This window comes from Cyprinodon variegatus, unplaced genomic scaffold (assembly GCF_000732505.1).
Source record: "Cyprinodon variegatus isolate N-32 unplaced genomic scaffold, C_variegatus-1.0 Scaffold217, whole genome shotgun sequence".
NCBI lineage: Eukaryota > Metazoa > Chordata > Actinopteri > Cyprinodontiformes > Cyprinodontidae > Cyprinodon > Cyprinodon variegatus.
The window spans coordinates 569934-588960 of NW_015150670.1; the positions used below are offsets into that span (position 1 = coordinate 569934).

General features: G+C 38.0%; 1 protein-coding gene across 1 annotated transcript; it reads left to right on the plus strand.

Annotated features, from left to right (window-relative positions):
• Nucleotides 1-3954: 3954 nt before the first annotated feature.
• Nucleotides 3955-15706, plus strand: efna1 (ephrin-A1). Its single transcript, XM_015380594.1, has 4 exons — nt 3955-4229; nt 13502-13797; nt 13894-14073; nt 14189-15706. The coding sequence occupies exons 1-4, from the start codon at nt 4132-4134 to the stop codon at nt 14308-14310; spliced, it is 696 nt and encodes a 231-aa protein (XP_015236080.1). The 5' UTR covers nt 3955-4131; the 3' UTR covers nt 14311-15706.
• The last annotated feature ends 3321 nt before the right edge of the window (nt 15707-19027 follow it).

Sequence of the window (19027 nt, forward strand, 5' to 3'; positions counted from 1 at the left end):
AGAAGCCTGCAGAGAGGACTTTTCCTGTTTGTGTACATTAATAGAAATCAGATGTGTAGAGTTGGCACAGATATCTCACTGTTGGCTGCAGCAGTATCCAAATGGAATTGTACTTATAGACTGTGGAATCCTAAATTCCTCTGTTACATGAGATGCTGTAGTTAGATGCATAGAGAGGATAGCCCATGTATGAGCAGCGGAAGTCTGCTGGCAGTGAGGGGACTCTCAGCCACCTCTCTCTGAGTGTTGTGTTCAAAGTGAGAACTGGGATCTTGTTGCTTGTACTCCGAGGTCAGTGAATCACGGGCTAGTTTTGGAGATGCTGAGACAGTATTTTCATTTCTGACGTTCCTCTCAGGAAATCAATCCATAGGTTGAAAGTATAATGTTACCAGAAGGCAAGATTTTGAATATATTACTTTGCTCAACTAGCACCAAGCAATACATTTATATTACATTAATTCAGATAATAGTTGGATATTCAGATGCAATGCAATCACTATATCCATCTATCAAACAAAGAGCTAACAAGCTATTGTCAAGGCTTTGTTTGGTAGGCTTAGTGTACACCAGCAGTGGATGCATTTTAGAACCCTTTATCTGTTTTAAACGTTCATTTTTATTTGGGACTTCAAGTGCTTTCTGAGTGCTCTTATTGTTTCTAATGGAGTAACAGTGATACGCGTTCCAGTGGTAGCCCAAAGTGCAATGGCCTACATGGGATTTAAAGGTGGAATCTACTTTGTGTGGAAAAAAATTGCTGCAAGTGATTTATTTGCTTAAGTTGCATTTTCCCCACTTTTTATCTTTTCAACAGCATTGTTCATCTTAACTACAGTGAATTTAATTGGATATTGATGAATATGTAAATTAGCATAAATTAACTTAAAATCAGTTATTTCCATCCTTAAATAGTGTTATAGGTGCGTCTTTTGAAAACAAATCATGCAGACTCAAACCTGAGTATATACAAGGGGGTTTGGATGATAATCAAGTTTTATCAAGACCTAAAAAAAAAGTTTCTGTTTTGGAATTAGACAACCAGTAAACTACATAATAATATCAAACCTGGTCTACTACCATTCTACACTCATGGGTAGAACCTCGTGCCATCAGAAATTTAATTGTATTTCCTAGACCAAATGTGCTTTGACAAATTTGAATACATTAGTTCAATGAGACAAAATCAAAAATAGTTTTTTTGGTTTAAAACCTAATTATTTTGCCTTTGCTGCAGGGAAAATTCTATTTCCCTATTCCAACTTTAGGTTTTGTCACTTAATTTTAGCTTGAAAATTCTGTTCCAGGTAAAAATAGTAAAAATTGTGTATTGTTGCTAATTTCTGAATGTGGTGCTACGTCCCTAATATACACTAATAATATTTCTCTGCTTTCTGTCTGTTGCCACTCCTATCTGGGAGATATTATAGAATGGAAAAGCACTCAGCTGTACCCTTAACTTATCTACCCTGATCATGTGAGAGCTTGCCCAACCAAGCCTTTGGACAAAAACACACTTTACTTGTAATGCACACAGAAGTCTGCAATAGCTCATGTCCATCCCTGCTCGAGGGTAGCCCTTCTGCTGAGGCCAAAGTCCTGCAGACATTTAACAGCCTGGACTTTATCCTTACCATCTTCCAACTTGTTTTCTCTACTTACCTGTCTGGTGCAACAGGCAAGTGGAGACTATGAAATAAAACTCACTGATAAGACTGTAATAATTCTTTACTTTCTGACAAAGCATAATCTTTATACCTGCATGCCTGAACAACAACAACCTGCAAGAAAATTGGACACACATGTTTCACTTTATAGGTTTATAGAACTTTAATGCAACTAGTGCAAAACATTGGAGAAAAAAAAAAAGAAAATGACAGTGGAGCTGCAAAAATCCAGAGAGAAAGAGGACAAACAAAAAAACCTAACCCTGATTATGAGGCTGCGTGACAATGATAACAAGTAAGCACAACATATAATTAATTGCAACACAGTACGTCATACAGGTACGCAGTTAAAACCTAAAGCAACTAAGAAAAGTGTTACACCACATGCAAACAAATGTGCTGTCCACACAATACACTAACAGACCACAATATATGTTGTATTGTACTTAGTTTGTTGCACCTTTGTTTGAATCTGGCTAAAAAGTGTTTGATTAGTTTAGTCAAGTGCAAGGCAGCAACCTCCTGCATTGCTCTTCTGCAAAGGCTTGCATTTTAATCTAAGGACAGAAACTCAAACACGCTTTTTAGCTGCTTCAGCTGTCAATCTCTCCTTACTTGTCCTTAGTTTTTTGTTTTCAAGAGACTTACTGTGTAGAAAATATTTATATTATATACATTTATATAAGTAATTGAGTTAAGTAAAAACAGCAACAACATGAAAATGATAATTACATGTTCCCTCAGAGATAATCATCATCCTCATGGTATAACACAGACTGGAGCCATTTCTCATGACAAACTGCAGTCACGTGTTGTACGGTTTGTTCCAAAGCTTTCATAATTTTTCGAGTTGAGTTTCTGTTAAAAGGATACAGTAACTATTTTCCTACCTGCAGTGGAGAACTTTCTACTTGTTGTTTAATGTTAGAACAATGATATCTGTTGCAATCAATCAAGATTTTCCTGACCTTATCTTTTTTCCTGTCATTTCTATTTTTCCTTCCACTTTTCATGAACTTTAATACTTTTTCTTTCCAAATCCCGAACAGTATTAGCCATTCGGGCATAAAGAGTTAATCCAACTGACCAAATACAATATTTAAACAAAGCGTGTAAATTAATGTTGTTTGTAATATTGCATCCAAATGGGTTATGGTGATTGCAGTATTGTTTACATTAATACTACAGTTATAGTTTGATGTGACTCCATATAAATCAAGAGCATTCTAGAAACTGAAGCTAATGACTATTCTGATTGGCCAAGCAAAATCAAAGCAAACTACCATCTTGAAATAAACCTAGTCTTAATATGTGTTACTTTAAACTTGTCATGTGTGCATTGTTGGTTGTTTTCTTTTTACACAGAAGCAATCCCTTACTTAAAGGGGAACTATGTGTAGCTAAAAGTGCAGCACCAGTAATCTTCCTGCAGAAAACACATAATAATAAAAATAGGAATTAAAAATATGAGATAAGATCAAATATGTATCCATCCATCCATCCATTTTCCATCACTCCATTTATCCCTGCTGGGGTCGCAAGGGGTGCTGGTGCTTCCAGCTGTCTACGGGCAAGAGAATATGTATACAAAAAAAGACTGCCTAATCTTGAACTATTTAATTTTTATTACTGGTCATGATTATGTATTTTATTATTGACCCAGAGGTTAAAATTTATTTAAGGACATCAAGTCAAATAACATATTTTCAAACCAGATTAACTCAAACACATGTAAAGCAACATATGTGATATTCTAAGCTAAAAAAATATCACAACATCAAAAATAAAAAGATAAATAAGTGACTTAAAAAGTGATTTTAAAAAAAGAAAAAGGAGGACCAATGTGGAATATCAGTTTATGAGGCTAAATAACCTTTTGTTCCGCCCATACATAATTGTTACCAGGGTAACAGCAAAATTCAGCAGCTTTCCTCATTTTAATAGATTTTCTCTTTATATTTGACCCACTTGTTTTTTTATATATATTTCTTTATTTAAAAAATTACTTCTTTTTTGTTACAATTGATTCTTTTCTTAAAAAATGTTTTTTAATATACTTTTATATATTTTTTTATATACATTCGACTCAATTTTGTTATATCTCTTACAAAGGAAGAGAAAAATCATTACATTTGCCTTAGAGCAGTACTGTATTTCAGTGTGTTCCCGGAATGAAGCGATAACTGCTGGAGAATTGTGTGGGATGAAAAAAAAAACTGAAGCGGTTGCTTATTGGCTCTTTACTCCAGTGGGCGGAGCCTAGATGAGACAAAACAGGCAAGTTTCGCTCGCATGAGACAGATAACAACAAAGTCAGTAGAAGCGCTACTTCTCTGTGATAAATACCCATCAGTTATTGCTGCAATCTGCGGTTGCGAACCTTTTTACGCGCATTGAAATCTTTCACTGAAGAAGTTTTCCAACATTTTCCATTCAACTTGCTGAGGACAAGAGAAGCGAGGCAATGGATGTGCTGTGCCTGGTGTATTTGCTGCTGAGCGTCGGTGCTTGGTTCGTTTCAGCGGAGCGACACAGCGTCTATTGGAACAGCTCAAACCCAAAGTAAGTGCTCAGATCTCGGCTACTCTTTTTGGTTTGACAGCCTGCATTTAAAATAAATCAATAAAATATGAACAACCTTTAACTTAAATCAGACATTGTTCTACAAAGATCTAAGTAGATTTAAACTTTTCGTTGCAGTTATGCGTCAGTAGGCTATATGTAAACATCCAATCATGTTTGTTTTTACTTGCCATTTTTAATTTACTACAGCAAATGCAATGTAAAAGGTTAATGTTTAGAAAAGTGGCTTTCAAGAAACCATCCAGATGTGTGTTTATTTGCACCCAAAATACACAGAAAACAAAAAACAAACCTGGCTATGAAGTTTGGAACATTTCACAGAATACATTGATTTATTAATTTTATAAAACAAAATAATTCCACTTCCTATTCTCTTTTATATGCATGTGGGTCAAATACATCACAAAAGGCACAATAATTAGCCCAGAATTTTATTTTATGGCAGAGATTTAGAAGTATTTACATTTCATTTCAGTCTGAACTGGACCTCACAAACCACTTATGTTTTATCTGTGAAGTCCATGTAGAAGTCTCCAAAATAAAACAATTTCCTGCAGCCACGCAGAATTCAGATGAAAACCTTTGGGGAGGGAAATCAAATAAAAATTTTGGAGAGAGATTAAAATGGGAAAAAAAGGACACCTATTTGAAAAGAACCCTGATCAGTTACCTTATTTGATGCCATTAGAGGCAAGCATACATAAAAGCTGGTTTAAAGGAGAGTATTTTCTATATTATTATATAGTATGTATGTGTATGTATGAGATGATGTTCCGTGTGTGATCAAGTATATTTCAAGCAAGTTTAAGTGATTTTATAGATATGTCTGGCCGCCAGCTTTAAATATTGTGTGCTGGACCATTGAGTTGATTCCTTAACAGATGGACACATTCACCACTATATTTAACTGTAACACATAGACTCAGACATACTCTAATAGTAGAAAATAGACTGACAAGTATGAACTTGGCCCATGCCGTCTGCATGCTCTGCACCTGTGTGAGTCTTGGAAAAAGGCGTGTCTAATAGTAAGTGGGAGTTAATTCCCTAACAGAAAGAAAAAAAGTGTTTTTCCAAAGATGATGTTCATCCAGCTTTTTAGCTGAGTCATCCATAGTGCTGATGATATTGTTTTGAGGTCAGAAATGTAATGATATCTGGCCACTCAGTGGGATCGATCAGACTTGACAGATCGGAGAGCGATTTATTGAGCTTTAAGCGTGGGGACAAATCTCACAGATCTCAGTGGGTATTGTTTGGAAATGGAGCTGAAACATAAAGACGGTCGGCGATTTATTTCCTTTTTTTTCGCTTGATGTGAAATCGATTTAGAACCCACTATAAAGAAATACAATCGGCAGTGCTATTATCGACCTTAAGGCTTGTCTTATTTACATTAGTTACTCTCTAATTGCACTTTACCAATAACAACAGAAAGGAGTATGGTGTAAGAAAAAGAAAATGACTTTCGTAATTTAATTGGAAGTCTAATGGCAAATGCAGTGAGCAGTGCTTGTATCATTTGTAGTGATTCAGTGATCCGACCCACCTGAGTCACCTCAGCCAGACTGAGCAGGTGGAGGGAAAATCCAGTCAGGTTAGACCTGAGGGAAAATTTGGAACTTTATGTTCTGGTAAAACAGAGACCAGAGATTCAAACAAAACAAGTTCATGAATTCTCTGATATCATAACCCAGAAGTTAATATTTTTTTTAATATTTTGAGATGTTGAAAATAAACCATAAGTAATTTTCCTATTTTAACTCACAGTGATCAGTTTAACTTGGTTTATATTACATATCTCCTTTATTACACCAAGTTTTTGCTTTTGGAGTTATGAATATGTTGAATGTTATAAATGTTTTCACTTATGCAGATTATTTTTTCAACCTTACAATATACAAAGATCTACTTATGTGTGCTGTATTGATAGATAAAAAAAACATACTCTCAGTAAAAAAGCAACCTTGAGTTTACTATGTGAGTAGCAAACAAAGTGTACAATGATGTCTTCTTCGTGTAAAAAGCTTGTAGGAAATATAGACACTGTAGTTCATTGAATCGAGAGGCTGGCAGATGAAGATGAGAGTGTGTTAGGGTTAGGGAAAGAAAGAATGGCCCAATCTGTTGCAAAGTCAGATCTTGTGTGTCGTCTCTAATCCGACCCTGGACTACTTCTGCTGTTAAATGGGAGTTGCATAACCAAAACAGGGGGAAAATGATAGAAAAACACTAATCCTTTCTTCTGCATGTCTAAACATAGTCTCTGACACAGTTAGAATAAACAGAGAATCAACTATCAAACCTTATTATGGTTTGCCTCAAATCTTAGGAAATTAGATTAATCTTTGCTATCCTTTTTTCTTTTACTCCCTTTATCTTTTTTTAGATGTTTTTTTGTTTTTTTTGTTATGCTGTCAAACTCTTCTTTTTGTTCTACTGCATCCCACCTGCCCAGAACCATCCCCATATGATCAATCAGCCTCCTGTTAGTAAAGCTTTATTGATCCGTCTGTGCCCTCCACGGATAATTGTACTAATTGATCCTTGGCCTGACTGTTAGACGGCACAGATTTATCTTACAGGAGGAGGACAGTGACCAGATGGCTGCAGTCTGCTCATTCATGACTGAGACTATTCAGACATGAATAAATTGCCATCTTGTCAGCAAGCCTGAACAACAGTGGCTTAAATCCTCACGTTAACTTGATATGCAACTGTGTGTTCTACTCTTCCTTACGTGACAGGTAAAGCCCTGTTCATCTGTTACGTGTCTGGGCCTGTGTTAGCGTTTATTAGTCTTTGTAGGGGAGAGGTTGAACTTACGCTGGCCTTTAACTGGGTTTAACTGGCAGCAGGCGTATTTTTGTTTTGGCTGACAGCACACGACTCCACCTGAACGTCACAGAGGGAGAAAGGGAGTGGCCTTTCTCCCGTAGGCAACCTCTCCGAGACTTGACGAATGTGTGACTCACACTCTCTGCTGGGGGGGCTAAAAGGGGAGGACTGGGACGTTAATATTAGCCACAGACAGCATACCAGCTTACTGTTACTATACTCAGCCCCGTCAGCTGTCCCCCAACCCGCCACCCCGTACCTGTCTCTACTAGCCGGATCTCCTCTCAGTCTGACTCCAGGCCCTCTTTGTTTCATTTACTTATTAATGTTAGATTTGCCTTATCTCTGTTAAAACACCACCACTATCCATCTTCTATGACCAGGATGTTTCAGATATACTTCATCAGGAGCAGGCATGCCTTCTGCTGCTGCAGTAAAGCCCAAGTGGAGGTGGTTGGTATTGCTCCAGGCTGGAATCATATCAACCCCATGCAGCCAATTACAAGTTTATGACCAGTCCCCAATCTTCTATTTTGTAATGTGTGGAAAAAATTAGAGTTTGGATTTTAAACATTTATTTTTGCCTTATTTGGCCCGGTTGGTGCAGCTTGAGTTATTGAAACATTAGTCTCCATATGTATTGCTAAGATAATGCCTTTTTGGGGTATTTCTGAGATTCTTATACATTTTTATCATTTGCTTTAGCATCTAATATTTGTGATTATCGTGGTAAGTGCAGCTAGTATTATGGAAATGCTGTTATTGTGGTGAATTTTGATTTTGAGGTACGGTGCTTTAACTTGAAAAAAATGCCCTTTATTTGTACATATTTTATACATTGTGCACTACTTTCCTTCCATTTAATTTCTTACACATTATGAGCTATCCAGCAGTACCTCCAGTGCCATGTACTATCTGCTTTTTCTTCTATCTCACTGGAGTTGGAGCACACACTCACAGTAACGCATATTCGAACAGGCAGATTACAGAGTTTGAAATCTGACCATCTAACCCACAGACACAAAATTATCATCATCTAGTCGCTATATAATCTAAGACCTGGTGATGTAACTGCTGTTCTGTCAGTTTTAGAATAATCCCCCTGATGAGATTTATCGTGCATAAGAACAATCAAATACACACTGCTTTCATTCAGAATCATGGGCCATTTTTAGCATCAAGACCAGCTGGTATTACTGTCTTTTTTTTTTTTTTTTATATAAAGTCTAGTACATTCATTACTAGTAAATATAAACTAATACGGCACTGTTTTGTTTTTTTATGTTTCCTTCATCGGAGCATCCATCCACCCCTGTTATTTGTCTTCCTCTCTTTCTCTTCAGTTCCTTATCTATAGTCCAGACTTCTCCCACACACCCAGACCCCCACTCCTTCTGTTTCCCCTCATTCTCACAGACTGTCCTCTGTTTTGGCCCCATGTAGTATTCTACCATAGAATGACAAAGCTTCCCTCTGCTAACACTGGAGAGGCCACTTTACACAAAATGTTATCACCGTAGTGAACAAGCTTTGCTGTGTGTACACTGGTCATTCATGGCATTTCATGCATACTTTGGAACTGGTGTTTACTGGAAGTTCACTGTTGCCCCCTAAAGGCGGTTTTGGGAAAAGAAGACACCATATTCTCTCATTTAGGGATCTCGTTTTTGTCCTTTTGAACATAAATGTTTTGTTTTGTTTTTTTAACTAGATTTTTTATCATTTATATAAAGCTATATCACACAGGACATACTGTGATACAAATTTTTGGTTCTCTTGTGTTCTGCCTACTTATCCTAAGTTTTCTAATTTTTACTATTTTGGTGCAGTAACACCAAAAGAGGACAATAATGGGTTCCTGGATTCTTAGCTGAGATTTTATATTAATTGCATTTAGCAAACGTTTGATACAAAACAGTAAAAGTACTTGCTGCTGGTTATAGACCAAATAATTAAAAGACCACAAATGGGTTAAGATCTTGACTTAAAACATTAGCCCCAGGCCTTTTTAATCTCCACTCTAAATAAAGAAATTCAGAGGAATATCAACAGCTGGTAGGATGTAACTTCCAAATTTTGAACAGAATCTTGCTTCTAAACTATCCTTTTAAACCCACGTTATACCATTTGGCCTTTTTTACCCATTCTATGTTTATAGACCAGGAGGATCCTGAAAACGGGGGGGGGGATGGTTGAAAAGATTGTTGGGGTCACAGTGAAGGGGAATGAAGTGGGGGGAGAGGTAGTAGTCTGGCTACAGGCTGAGGTGAGAAATGGATTTGTGTTGAGAAATTAGCCTGGATGAAGAGCTTCAGTTTATTATGTCAGCCTTAAGAGACAGGACAAAGCAGGGGAAAGAGTGGGGGTGGGCTGGATGTGGAATAATAAAAGAGAGAGGGAGACTGAGGGAGGAGAGAGTGGACAGTGATGGATGAAGGGAGGGGAAGAGAAACACTATTGTTGACATGGGTGAAGGTTCTCATCTTGCATAATTCTCTTTATGTATAAATAAGATACCAGCTCAATTACAAATTGCAACATTGTGTTTTTAAAGATGTAATAAAAAAGGTGCAGCTAGTTGCAGTGGTGGGTTGTGTAGGAAGAATTCCCTCCTGTTAGATTACGATGGAAGCTAATATAGAAAGACTTTTTAGATTGGCTATTATTGGGCAGCATGCTATGAGCAACTAAAAACCCATTAGGCCTTCTGACAGCTTGTGTGAAAAGAGGTGTGAATCTGTCATACCGCAGCAAATTAATAGCATATTAAGTTCAGACCTCACAGTTAAAGTGTGATAAAGCGGGATAAGGAATTTGATGAGCATGCCTCATGAGAAACCCTGCAAACCACAACTCCACCCCCCCACCCCAAACCGACCCCCACCCAACCTCTGCCTGCTTGTTACATTCCAGAGTGTGCACACTTTCTACTAACTACTGTACCTGCACAACAGATGCAAGATACAGGGGGGGGTTGCCAGCTTTCTCTTTGGATGTTTTGTGCATGTGGGGTGTATATCACCAATGCTGACTCGGACGGTAGTGTCTGTGAGCAGTTGTGACTATGAACTCTAACCTCTCGACCTCGAACAGCAGTTTGAAACTCTCTCTGGAGAGGTGGTTAAAGACAGACGTTCCTGTGTCTGTAGTTTGCACAAAACCAGTGGGAGCTTTGGGGGGGTGTAAATGGTGGGACGATCAGGGGTAAAGGGTAGACGAAAACAGGAATCACAGGAAAAGGATAAAACTGAAGAGTAGTTCAGTGACAATGGAAAGACTTCAAAGCCTCCATCAAATGAGACAAGTGTTGAAAAAGCCACCTTCTGTATCAATCATTGGAGCTGTTTTCTACTTTATGACCCCCTTGTAATCATGCAAAGGGTGGTGGTCATTTTCTTCCCTTTGCCATTTTGTATCTTTACAACTTTAAATGTTTAAATAAACTAAATAGCCGTTTGGTACCCTCCGTGTATCAATTCACACGTATGAAGAGAACATTTCATATCCGCTATGAAACCTGACCCTGCTGCATTGAAATTGCAGTGATATATACCAGTATGTAGGAACTTGGTTTTATAATGGGTTATTAGTTGTCATATTTTAGAAGAGTAAACTGGTCTAAACATGGATCAGAGCTTTAATAAGGAAAAGAGCATGACATACAGCTTTCAGGTAATGATATATGTTTAGATTGAAATATACATCATTCATTTCCATTCTTGATCAAAATGCTTAACTGCACACTAAAAAACAAAGAGGCTAATGCATGTTTGAGTATTGGGTTGGATGAAGTTGAACTAATGGTAAGCCCTTGCCACCCCACCACCAAATTATGATGCAAAAATTGGAGTAGCTCCGCTGTGAGAAATTACATGCAGAGGGGAACAACCTTCAACCTCCTCTGTTTACCCATATCTCAGACTCATATAAGACATGAACACACCAGGGATTACGCAAGGCCTTGATGAGCAGATGTGTTCAGGAGCCGTGGGCACCAGACGCCCTGGATAAGGGTCTTCAGAGAATCTCAAAGGAGAGCACACACAGAAGCCCAGAACGTAGGAAGAGGAAGCACTGTGTAAAGTAGGCTTTCAACGACTCACACACCTGGCTCTGAATCGCTCAAAGGACAAAGCTATCAGGTTTATTGCGTCTCTCGCTCTCCTGAGAAATCCCAGTTGGAGGTGAGCACAGATGTGGGAAGATGAGCAAACATGTAAAAGGAGGATGGAGGAATTGAAAAGATTTTCATGCTGTGGTGACATTCATCTTGGCCAAGCAAGATGATACAGCCAAAAGCCCCCTCAGCCATATGGATGCACACATTGGACACCTCCACATTAGTCAGAGTGGTGAAATCTCCTCAGAGATTTAGGCAGAGAGGTTGAAGGGGCCGTGTAGCCTTCAGGCAGTCTGTCTCTGGGGAGGCCGAGGGTATAATTACACCCCATTCATTCCTCCTCCCCTGCTTTTGCACAAAACACATTGGTCCCAGACCCCTAACAGCTTTTAATTAGCTAGACCAATGGAGGAGGGGAAAAGGAGGAGGTGAAGAGAAGGATAAAGGAGAGTTTTCTTTAATGCGTGAACCATGAATGAAATTGGCAACAGAATCTGTCTGTTCAGTTGGCTTTTGACAAGCCCGTGTTTAAATGCAGAGCTGGGCCAGGCCACTAACAGGGATGCAGTGTGGGAAGGGAAAGAAAGAGGTGTATCCCATACAATTTAAAACTATTCTTTACTTTCATATGGAACCACTTGAAGCCTCCAAAGGACTTGTTTGCTCCAGTTCTGTTATTATGGTTTGGGCAGAGGGAAGCAAGAAGAGATCAGAGATTATCTGGGCAATTTCACTGCTATTCTTTATGTATAAACACTTGCTGCCACATCTATAAATGCATGCATATGTGCGCACCTGTGCAGAAAAATTTACAAAACAAAGATTTTAAAGGGGAAGGAGGAGGAGTGATTATAATCAGAAGGTAGTAATCAGACTATTAGCTCTGGATAACAAGTGCAGTGCTGTGCTCTGCTAAGAAAACTTGTTTTGACAGGTAGGTTGGAGCCAACCGATGCATTACAGGCTTAAGGAGGAGAGGGAAGGAAGGAGGGGTTAGGGGCCCTCACATGGAGCCTGTGTGTCTGACTTAGTTGGGGGGGGGTCCTGACAGGAGCCACAACAACAGGACGCTAAGAGGAGTTGGTGGAAGGCGGGACAGGATCAAAGCCAGCACGTCTAAGGCTTTGATGACAGTGTTACAGCAGACGTAAACAGAGGTAGAAATGCAGGGGCTGTTCTCTTATCACTTTTACACCGCACATGCTTAAAGACACAGCTTTTTAAAGGGAAGGTTCAGGATTTTTTAAGTGAGGAATATTATGTTACCTGCAGAGAGTCGCTCTTATGGTATCTTCATTTGATATGATTTCAGTTTAGTTGGAGCCAGAGAAGGAAACTTTTGGGTAGTCTTAGACATTTATATATACTGAGCAATGAAATGTCATCAACAAGTAAAGCATTGCCTGATTATTATTATACTGATGTATGAAAATCACCAACCCAGATATCACTTAAAAAATTGCAATAATTTTTGCTCTTTCTTTTGCCTCAATGTATTTCAGACATTTAGTTTTACAGGAATCACTTAACATGTTCCATTCTCAAAAAACATTCTTCGACCCTCTGAGGATGTAATGGGCGGGGTATCCACGTAGAAATAGGCCTTCCTCTCCTTCTTTCAAGGCCTAAGAGAACTAATACCCCCCCACTCCCATTAAATCTGCTTTAAAGAATAAATGTCACAAGCACAATATCAAATGAATAGGAAATTACTCATATGCGAGTAATCTACTAATTGAGGTAAAGGTTTTGCAGCATTTTTTTAGCCTGCTAACCAGCAGTGTGCAGCAACTGGTGGTTGGAACTTTTACCATATCTTTACTTTAAATGAAGTACTTAAAGCTATAGGAATGATACAATGGAACAGTATAGAAGTTTTCAATCTGTAACACTGATAAACATGCCCGGAGCTTAAGTTTGTTTTTCATTTCTAACCTTGTTTTAATCTACTTGATGGCAGGTAAAAGGGGAAAGTCCGCTTAAGTTGGAAAAAGTTGTGTAATGGTGTTTGACGTTTGTAGGATTCTGGGTGTGTTTTCTCATCTAAAAACAGCATAAACAGGTCAAGCCTGATCAGGCTCCTTCTAATTCTGTTGCTCAAATGAGTTTGCACGGGTATACAGAAACAATAACCACCCCACATTGAGCACATTGAGTCCCGCACATTTAACCTGTTTGTTAACACTTGTTGTTTGTGTCAGCCTATTTTCAGTTGCTACACATCTAGGAACAGATGGCATCAGAAAAATTGTAGCATTTGTCACTAACCTCTTCTTTCCCCTTCTCTCGGTAGCTTCCTGTGGGATGACTACAGAGTAGAGGTGCACATCAATGACTACCTGGACATCATTTGCCCCCACTACACCCACGAGAAGGTGTTGCCAAATATGGCCGAGCGCTACGTGCTGTATATGGTGGAGAAGGATGACTACGATATCTGCAAGCCTCACTCATTCGATCAGCTCCGCTGGGAGTGCTCGAGACCCTTCGCTCCCCACGCTCCAGAAAAATTCTCTGAGAAGTTCCAGCGCTTCACACCCTTTACGCTGGGAAAAGAGTTCAGGGCGGGAGAGAGCTATTACTATATCTGTAAGTCTCACAAGAAATTAAAATCTTTGCTGTAATTTTAAAGAGTTTTTCTTTTATTTTTTATTAAATATTTTCTCTTCTCTCTTAAATGTATAGCTAAGCCAATGCATCACCACGGCAGTGATTGTTTAAGGCTAAGGGTGGATGTCGTTGGACATAAAGGCTCTGCAAAGTCTCAAGATAAGTCCAAATCGGAGGAGAGAGAGAAGGAGGAGGAAAAAATTAAGTTTAATGCTCTAGGAGGAGTTCATAACCCAGCCAACCGACTCCCAGCAGGTAAGGACTTAATTCCCACTAACTGGAATCATGTCTCAGACCAGATCAATCTGGGTGTGTTTACCATTCCTGACTGATGAAACCTTGTGCTCTCTCGCTCTCTCCCCTCCTTTAGATGACCCTGCTGTTATGGAGCCAAATGTTCAGAGGAGCATCGGCAGCTCTGCACCACAGCTGGTGTCTTTGTCGTTCTTTTTCTCCATGATCCCAGTCTTATTAGCCGCTATGCTGCACTGAGGCCCACTGGTTCTACACAAAACAGAGACATTTTGAACCCGATGCAGGCTGTCGGGGAAATAACACTGAGATTTTTATATATCTATATATGAGGTTGTTTTTTTATACAAGCTTGGACAGTATGTATTGTTCAGTGTGTTTGATGTGTCTGCTTGAGTGAATGTGGAGCGTGGATCGCTCAAAAGTGGAAACGGACCTGAAAGACGGATGTTTTTCTTTTTTATCTTTGCATTCTTTTTTTATTTTTTGAGGATAAAAAAATTCTCAAATTTGGCAATTTAGGATGCACACATTTTTCAGTCAACGTAAAGAAAACTACAAGCAGAATGATCATAATATGAGTTTAAAATCACAATGACCTTTGTGATCATGTGTTTTTAGATGTTCATATCATTGGTACAGCCGTGCATTATATTAGCACATTGTCAGTTATTTTCTTCCTCCTCTACATGTAGAGAAATTATTGTTGTTCTTTTTTTGTCTGTGTTGTCAGCAGCTGCCAAAATGGCAATGTTAATGTAGGATATTTGTAAAGATGTGTAGCACTCAGCTCCTTGCTCAGCTTCATCCAGCTTGTTTCATCTGAAAAAAAGTTTTTCAAACTGTCAAAATAAAAAAAATGGAGATTTATGTTAACTTGGTTTTAAAATACCCATTTCAAACTAATAATTTTTATGAAATATTTGTTTTCCCGTAAGAAATATTTATAAGAGCAGGGGTCAGTGACCTAAAGAGCATTTAGTGAACACAATTTGCCATGAAGCCATTGTTTTCTTCAAAGAATAGGTCAATTGTCAAAGTTGTATAAATTTCTACTACATTAAAGAGTTTAAAACAAAAGGAGGGGATAAAACCATGGCACTTTTGTCAAAATTACATTAGTCAATGTAAGGATTTAGGTACTAATGGTGTCATTCTGGGGTCTGGGTCTATTTTTCCCGAAATTTCTTTATTGGAGTTGAGAATAATAAATCTATAGTGGTTTTAAATGGCAAATGGCCAAAAGGACCATATGCAGATGATTTGTGTAAATGAAAATGAAAAATAAAACAAGCTTTAAATGTTTATAACTTAAAAACACTGAGTTCTATATTGTGTTTGACCAACGTAAATTGGAGAGACTTTAAAATACATCTCCATGCCACAGTTTGCAGACCTCTGGTCAAAATCCCCAAACCCATAATGTAAAGGTATATTTTCCAAAAAGGCTGGGAATCAATAATAAAGGAAACAGCAATTCTGGTTCAGAAGCTGAGCTTTCATCAGTACTTCATTTGCTCATTTATCCACTCTTAACCTTACCTGGTACACTGGTTAATGTGTTTGTCCTATTCATCAAACCTCAAAGTGAAGGGGCTTCCCAACACATGCTTGACTAATTTTTGTTGATGTGTGTGTGTGTATATATATATATATATATATATATATATATATATATATATATATATAAAATGTGTATATGTTTATATATGTAAATTTGTACACAAAGAAAGTTCATAAAAGCTGTGAAAAATCTTTCATGAAATAAAACACAGGCTATGATGATTAACATTTCTCTGTTTTTTATCATTGTGAAATATCTGAATGCAATAGTCCACCTCGGATCTCTAAAACCCTCTGAGATCATACAGATCTTGATGGATGACATAATATTTTTGGCAAAGCTGTCCCGTCTCCAGCCTGATGAAGCCTCTCCCAGTTTCCACCCTCAAGTCTTTCCTAACCCTGGGTTTATTGTCGCCTCTCCTTTTATCTCTACTCTACAGCATGACCCGGCTTAAATGTTATAGTCTGAAAACTAACATGAGTGTGGAGAGGTTGCTTGAAAGGAAACCAATGAGTCCAGGAAGATTGGGGCCTGAAAGCTAACTGACAACTAGGTGTAAAGGTGTCATGTTTGTGTCCTTGCCCTCGGTCTTTTGCACTTTTCCCCTCGTTCTAGCTTCTGCACACCTTCACTGATGTAAAGTCGAATGTCCTCCTACACAGCGGGGTGTTAGAATGAGGTACACAGAGGCTCAGGCCTGCTAACCTCAAGGAATCGCTGAAAACTGTCAAAAGTCACTACTCCTTGTAAAACTATGCAGCATACATACACAAAATCAGAGCTTAAAAAAAGAGCTGTTAGTTTTTCCATAATCACGTCATGGCCTACATCCAATACGGGATCACAGTCTTAAAAATCTTGTGTAAAGCAGAGGCCATTTGTACAGTTGGGTTAACATAGCACAGAAGTCAACATGTAAAAAGTCCTGAACAAACATTGAAAATACTTAATTGGAAAGGTATTAATATCTGCTTTAACTTTATTACATTTGAGTGTATTAATATCACAAATTTCAGCATAGTTTTGTTTGGATGCGGCAGACCAATGCAAACCAAATGACACAAGGGTTTTGATTTATTTATTTTTGACAAATAAAATTCTGAAACGAGGCGCCTGCATTTGTAGTCAGGGCCATTTTGTCAATACTTTGAAGAACGGCATATTTTACTTCGGTTTGGAAATTGTTTCTATTGGTTTTGTGCTTATAGAGACTAAAATCTGTGTCTTTTCATCTCTTTAAAGTAACTCAGACTTGGTTAGACTCCATGAACAGATTTGGTGAACATCCATTTCTAAATCTTGTTATGGATTTTATTTTGCTTTTAACTCTAGACTTTGACAGTGAGATTTTCTTTGCCCCCAAACATGATGGAACCACCAGCTCTCATGTTCAAAGGGATGTGGTTGCTGAATCCAAACTACTCCATAACAGTTCATAACCTTGAGGCACTCATTTAGGCTGAAAAGATATGCAAAAATATCTTTAGGGTGACCAACAACTCTTCCCATGTTAGTTCAGCATATCTTACTTAAGTAAACGTCATTGTTGCTTTGTGGCCAACACAATGAATTTTGTAACACAAAAGAAAATTTATATAGAACCTTTTTAACATAAGAGTATCTCAAAGTGCTTTCATTTCATTTTCATTTCCTTTATTTAACCGGGTGAACCAAGTTGAGATCTTGATCTCATTTGCAAGGGGGGCCTGGGCAGAGATTTACAATACACTGCAACCTGGTTACAAAAATAAAACCAATTAAGAAATATGCACAAATATAAAGCATAAAAACTATTTAAAAGCAGTGACACTGTTTCATAAAAGCTTGTTGACTTTTTTTAAGAACCGCTTGAAATAAGTCCAATGAAATAGAGTCTGACATCTTGAGCTCAGACTGGAGCTGATTCCACGCTGTAGGAGCCAACACACTGAATGCTTTCTTTCCTTTATCAGTTCAAACACAAGGAACATGTAGAAGAATAAGACATTTGAGCGTAAAAAATGTGAACTACTAGATCTATGCAAAAGAGAGCTTAAGTATGTTGGTGTTAGTCCAAGAAGAGATTTATATATTAGTATCATCAAATGATTGTTTCTCCGAAGACACTTAAAGGAGGCCAATCAGCTTTTGCACACAAATCACAATGATGTATCAAACATCTACTACCAGTTATAAACCTTAAAGCACAATGATAAACAGTATTCAATTATTTCAGACATTTGGTTGAATCATTCATATACTGTATAAAACATCTCCATAATCCAGAAGAAAAGAAAAAGACATTGGACATAAAACAACTGATGAGATGCTAAAAACAACAAATAAACTATTCAAACACGCTTTCAAAAAGAAAGCTATTTTTTTTTACCTTGAAGGCTGAGAGGGTTTCAACTTTTTGAACCCAGGCTGGCAGCTGATTCCCTTATGAAATAGGCCATATGGCCGAAGGATCTACCCCTGGTCTATGTTTGTAATAACAGGGGAGCACAATTAAGCCAGTTGTCTCAAAATAAAGTGCTCCTTTGAGAAATTAAGGTATGATAATGTATTTAAGATAAGGAGGGGCAGAGTATTTTATTAATTTCTCTTTCATTTATCAAACAAATTATGTAAACAAAAAAAAAAACTTTTCTGGCTGGGAATAAATGGAGAACACCCTATAAGAGCTGCAGTGAGATGTTTTCTAACAGCTGTGGATCATTCACTGAAGAAGGTTTGCCCCAGTCTTTATTTTCCAATGCAACATGTTTGTTTCTTGTTTGGTCAGTTTCCAAACATCCCACATCTGAGGTTTAAGATCTGGGGTCTCATTCATAAAACACTGAGTAGGCTAAATGTACGCCACAAGTATGACAATATCCTTAATAATTTCATTATAACGGGCTCTCTTAGCTAAGCCCAAAAGTCCCCTTATTATTCACAGCTGCATCTCAAAAAGTTTGCATAAAAGGTTCCTACAATTGTTCGGCCCTCATGTCCACATTTAACCATAGTCAATGTGAAGCCCCTCAAGAATGTTAATGTGTGTTTAAATGAGCCAGCTGAAGAATGCTATGCCATGTTTGACTATGGCAGCCATGGAGAAGAGAGTTAAAAAAAAATCAGTTTAACCAAGACAGAGATTGATGTGTTGGTGAGTGAGGTGGAGAGTAGAAAAATAGTTTTGGTAACCACAGCAGTAGTGTGACAAATAAAATGGAATATTAAGAATGGCAACATGTTCACAGTGTGACATATGGACTGGTAATAATAACAGTGTCTTCTAAGATGGCAGGTAGAAGTGCGTTTAGTAGTCGCTGTAATGTAATTCGCAGAATTATCAAGTAAATAATTGTTTTATATCTGGGGACTAACACCAAAGTGGTAATTTAAAAAAAAAAAAAGGAAAAA